This window comes from Eptesicus fuscus, chromosome 1 (assembly GCF_027574615.1).
Source record: "Eptesicus fuscus isolate TK198812 chromosome 1, DD_ASM_mEF_20220401, whole genome shotgun sequence".
In the NCBI taxonomy this organism is placed as follows: Eukaryota; Metazoa; Chordata; class Mammalia; order Chiroptera; family Vespertilionidae; genus Eptesicus; species Eptesicus fuscus.
Genome location: NC_072473.1, coordinates 100,603,434 through 100,608,846, shown reverse-complemented (window position 1 = coordinate 100,608,846; position 5,413 = coordinate 100,603,434). Strand labels below are relative to the sequence as shown.

General features: G+C 42.0%; 1 protein-coding gene across 2 annotated transcripts; it reads left to right on the top strand.

Moving 5' to 3' along the window:
- The first annotated feature begins 2,089 nt into the window (after positions 1-2,089).
- LOC129151673 (uncharacterized) lies at positions 2,090-3,467 on the top strand. 2 transcript variants are annotated; one of them, XM_054727452.1, is made up of 2 exons: positions 2,090-2,256; positions 2,457-3,467. In XM_054727452.1, exons 1-2 carry the CDS (start codon positions 2,242-2,244, stop codon positions 3,237-3,239), a joined length of 798 nt encoding a protein of 265 aa, XP_054583427.1. In that variant the 5' UTR covers positions 2,090-2,241; the 3' UTR covers positions 3,240-3,467. The 2 variants fall into 2 exon arrangements, with proteins under 2 accessions (XP_054583427.1, XP_054583389.1); XM_054727414.1 differs by having other exon boundaries at positions 2,090-2,261.
- The last annotated feature ends 1,946 nt before the right edge of the window (positions 3,468-5,413 follow it).

Sequence of the window (5,413 nt, the reverse complement as noted above, 5' to 3'; positions counted from 1 at the left end):
TTGTTTCTTGTCAAAGATACATGCCTGGGTTGTAGACTTGATCCCCAGAAGGGGGCATGCAGGAGACAGCCAATCAATGATTCTCTGGTGTCACTGATGTTTCTATCTCCCTCTCACTGTGCCTTCCTCTTTTGAAATTATTCTATATATATAAAAGTCTAAGCAACCTTTAAGACTGAAGAATCAGAATGTCTAGAACAACTGGAATGACCCATCTTTATGACGTTCACTGACCACCAGGAGGCAGACCCTCAATGCAGGGGTTTCCCCCTGGGGGTCAGTGCACTCCTACAGACAACCTCCACTGGCCAGCTAATCTCCCACAGTTTCTCTCCATGGCCAGCAGGCTCCAATCACCTGATGGGGGCTGGACCTCTGGCTGGGACGGGGAACTCGGAATGGATGTTGGAGGACGTTGCCCCTCTCCCAGGGGGGCCAAGGGCTGGATCCCTCCTTGGGGCCAGCAGCCAACCTCCTGATCCTCCTCCTGGTCCCACACCCCAGCAAGCAGGCCTGATCGGCCTGCCATGTGCCTTCTGTGGTGGCAGCTCAGCAGCAAGGGAAGGAGGAGGTGGGTAGTCAGGGAACCGTGTGGTGGTGGGGCATCATCAGTGGTATCGGTGTCTGTTCCTTCCACATCTGGCCCAGCCACTATCACCTTCTTTCCTGACTGCACCGGGGCTTTCTGGCCCCAGGCTGAGAAGGGGAACTTTAGGTGGGTGGCAGCGGATGCGGCACCTTTCACATGGGGGCCAAGGGACAGCTCCATTCTCAGGGCTGGTGGCCAAGCTCCCATGCCCCATCCCTCCCCCAGGTCCTCCCCTGACCAGCAGACCCAGATAGCCCTGGCTACTATCGGCCCTAATTGCAGGCCAGGCCTAGGGAAACCATCCATGCACTGGTTTCATGCACCAGGCCGCTAGTCGAAATATAAAAAAATAAATCCAAATAATTTTCCAATTAGATATAAATGTAAATTTAATGAATCTATCCCAGAGACACAAATGATTCCCTGTTTTAACTTTTTTATATATAGTACATGTCTAAAGTACTGTTTAATCTAAAAATAAATGCTTAGTTCCTTAAATTTATGGAACCACCCCCTGTTAGCCTTAAATAAATCACTTTCAGCACTCCTTTCAGGGGTATCCTTCAGAAGGTCAGAAGGTACCATCTTCACCTTTCCACAGATCATTGCTTCCTAAATGCTATCAATGGCTAACCGCTTTTCATTTATCCAAATCAACAACAATTTTTTCTAAGTGTTCAATTGTTTGTGATTGTTGTTTTGTGAGCACTTTCACACACTTGGCTACATTAGCATTCTTGATGGCTTCCTTATGTTTTAAAATTGTGCTAACCATAGAGATTGCCAGCAACAAAAATATTCTTTTCTTTGTTTGTTGCACTAGAGATGCTTTGTGTCATGTAGAGGTATCAACATGAAAGAGTTATAAGGTCAAGAACTGAAGTTTTGTTCCACAACTAATACATTTTTTCCTTGAACAAGTTGGTCTAGAAACAAATTGTTCAATATTGGAGATTTTTGAGAACTGAAGTTTGAATGTAACTGTTTCACTGATAGTTCACCACATGTAAAAATCACACCATACCAATGTAAGATATTAATAATAAGGGAAATTGGGTATGGGGGATATGGGTATTATCATCAAGATTTTTCTGTAAATCTAAAACTATTCTAAAATAAAACACCCATTAAAACAACACACAAAATACTAGGTAATGATAATAGCTGGGGAATAGTAGAATTTACCACTGAATGGATAGGGGGGTATGGGCAATGGCTTGAAACACCCCCTCCATGCCATGTGCTGGACAGTAATTGAACTAGAGAAACAGAAGGAGTGAGAGGTCAGTTTGAAAAATATTTTAGGAGATATTGAGGAAGCTCCCCTTTCTCTATCCAGAGCATCTGACTCATCTGCATCCTCTTTCCCACCCCTCCCCCATTGATGGTCAATCTGAGGCTTTGTGATGTCAAGCCACACCACGGTAACCAGTGACTTGGCTAATCAGTTGAAAGGTGTGGCTCCTCCTTGTCCTGGAGAGTATATATAGAGGTCAGGAGCCCTGGAGTAAGGCACAGTCTCTACAACAAAGCCAAGGTTACTAAGAAAATACCAAAGCTTAGTTTAGATACTAGATCACAGACTCCAACAGCAAGGATGGGCCAAGAATCTTCAAGCAGTGAAGAGAATATGATGTCTGTTTCTGAATTCGATGACAAAGACAAGGGTAAGGTGAGAATAATCTACTCATATGCCTCCTCTTCTTCCCCATTGATTCCCACCATAGACTCAGACCTTGCCCTTATGTAGCACAAACACCTCCTCAATCAATCCATTGTCATTCTATTACAATCCCATTTTCCACCCATTTCCCAATTTCTTTCCCCAAACCAATTTCTTTATGGGTTTATATTGTTTTCCCACTAGATAATGAAGATATTGGGTAATGCAAATTCAGTCCTTCAATTGAATGGAGATAATGAGAGAAAAAGAAAGAGGCAGATATTTGTATTTTACTACAGGAAAGGTAAGAGACCCACAATAAACCAGCCAATTGAGGATGACGAGGATTATGTGGATGAGGATGATGAAGAAATTAACGATGAAGGGGAAGGAGAAGGAGAAGAAGGAGAAGGAGATGGAGAAGAGGAAGAGGAAGAAGGAGATGGAGAAGAAGAAGAAGGAGAAGAAGAAGATTATGATGAAGAAGCAGATGATGAAGATGAAGGAGAAGAAGATGGAGAAGGAGAAAGAGGAGGAGATTATGATGAAGAAGAAGAAGATGAAGATGATGAAGGAGAAGAAGGAGAAGGAGATTATGATGAAGAAGACAATGAAGATGATGAAGGAGAAGGAGAAGATTATGATGAAGAAGAAGACGATGATGAAGGAGAAGAAGATGGAAAAAGAGAAGGAGAAGAAGATGATGAAGATGATGAAGGAGAAGGATCAGGAGAAGAAGAAGATGATGATGTTGAAGAAGAAGATGAAGATGAAGGAGTAGGAGAAGAGGGAGAAGAAGTTGAAGGAGGAGAAGGAGAAGGAGAAGAAGAAGAGGAAGGGGAAGGTGAAGAAGAAGAGGAAGGGGAAGGTGAAGAAGAAGAGGAAGGGGAAGGGGAAGAAGAAGAAGGAGAAGGAGATGGAGGAGAAGGAGAAGGAGAAGGAGAAAGAAGGAGAAGGAGGAGGAGGAGGAGAAGGAGAAGAAGGTGAAGGAGAAGAAGGAGAAGGAGAAGAAGGAGAAGAAGGAGAAGGAGAAGGAGAAGTAGATGATGAAGAAGAAGAGAGTTCTACCATAAGTGATGCCCAGGGTCTACCTGAAGAGGAAGACCTTTAAGTATGTGTTGCCTCTCTAGAGAAAATCCTTGAGAATTGGTCATTATGTATGTATCAAAACCTAAATGTGTCCTTGAATAAATACTAGTACGTGTATAAAGGAAATGTATTTGTATCTGTGTGTTCTCTGATGATGAGGAGGGAGCAAAGGAGGGGCAGGTATGTGAAAAGGGAGGGACATAGAGTTCTACAAGTTTGAGCACAAGAACAGCCATTCCATAGAAAGCCAGACACTGAGAATAAAGACAAGGTGAAGAATGAAGATGATTTTTTCCTTTATCATACTGGCAAGGAAGAAAAGACATTGTGGCCGAGACCGGTTTGGCTCGGTGGATAGAGCGTCGGCCTGCGGACTCAAGGGTCCCAGGTTCGATTCCGGACAAGGGCATGTACCTTGGTTGTGGGCACATCCCCAGTAGGGGGTGTGCAGGAGGCAGCTGGTCGATGTTTCTCTGTCATCGATGTTTCTAACTCTCTATCCCTCTCTCTTCCTCTCTGTAAAAAATCAATAAAATATATTTTAAAAAAAAGAAAGAAAAGACATTGTGCTTGCTTGTGTTTGGCATTGGGGGGTGGTGGTGGTGGTAGGGGAGATGGGGAACAGGGTGTTATGTGAGGTTGGCAATGTGTAATAATGAATCTGATTTCCATTTTAGATGTTAGACTATTGACAGCTTTAAGCATCATTCCATTCTCTTCCCTGTCCAGCCAACATTTGGACAAGCTGATAAAAAAAGGACTTTCTGATCATAAAATAGAAACAAATAAGTCTAAACTTAACCATTAGAACTATTGTATTGCCTCAACTTCCCATAGCCAAAGCACTTATTGTCCTAAAATATTTTGTAGTGCATAATGATTCAATGAGTAGTAAAATAAATCTTTTGCCCTTATAATCAGCTTGAGAAAATGTTACCCTGTGACCTTCCTCCCTATTTATAAAATAACACCTTTCACTCTTGTTGAAAAAGGACCCAAGGTAAATGAAAACAGGACCTTCACTGGTAGACACCCATTATATAAGACCTAGTTTGAGAAGGTATAATTATCCTTACTGCTTCTGAATTTACCAGTCAAATTAGACTTCCTCTTAAATCTGAAAAGCATGATTGGTGCCTCAGTGTGAATTTTCAGACGATTAATGCCATGGTCCCACTCATTAGGAATCCATATCTAATATTTTTGAAATTGCTGATTCTACCCAATAAAAAACTGGTAAATAATTAGCAGTCATAACAAAGTATTTGACTGACATGTTCTATTTCAACAGACTGTAGCTACAGTTAACCCACACATTTAAAGAGACATAATACATCTTCACCTGGGTACTCAGTAGGGTACCTCTCCAGTCCTGTTATCTCACATTATCTTTGCAGCCAGTATCTTCACCACATCTAGATTTTTCCATGTGCACAGGTATGACATCACACCGATGCCATCCTCCTTTGAGGAGATTCATATGATACACTTATTCAGGGCCTGAAAACAAATGAGCTCACAAAGGAGGTGTGTCTAGTACCTCTACTCACAGAAATGGCCCCACCGCCTAAGTTAAATTTCTGACAATGATTTGTTAATCTGAGGGCTGCTCTAATCCTGAGTATGTCAGGAAACAGCTTTTAACATCCTTAGTACCCACATTGTGAAAAGAAGCCCACTATTTTTTGCAGTTTTTTTGGATTATAGAAGTGACATTCCTAATAAATTTTATTTAATTCCATTAGATATGTTACTTGCAGACTGGCTTACCTTAAATAGGACTCCTTGTAACAGACGGCTCTAAAATCTATCTAAATTACTCTAGAACAATCAGTCCTGATACGGCCTTTTAGAAACTCCTTTATTGTAGAAGCTTTAACAACTTTCTCTCATACCTCTTGGAGTCCCTGGACCATTCATGATAACCATTAGTTGCCAATGGTCTTCTGGTTCAAGAAACTGCCCTCCACAGACCAATGTTGTATGCCATTAGTATGGCAATTGATGGCCATATGCTGGACTTTGCTAAAAGTAAAGGCAATTTCAGGTCCTGAACCTGTGACCCTCTATGT

What these genes read in the sequence shown, in the direction of transcription:
- LOC129151673 (XM_054727414.1), top strand. Translation starts at nt 2,187, where the DNA reads ATGGGCCAAGAATCTTCAAGCAGTGAAGAGAATATGATGTCTGTTTCT. An exon ending in ATGACAAAGACAAGGGTAAG is followed by an intron (nt 2,262 to 2,456) that starts GTGAGAATAATC and finishes TTTTCCCACTAG; the next exon opens with ATAATGAAGATATTGGGTAA.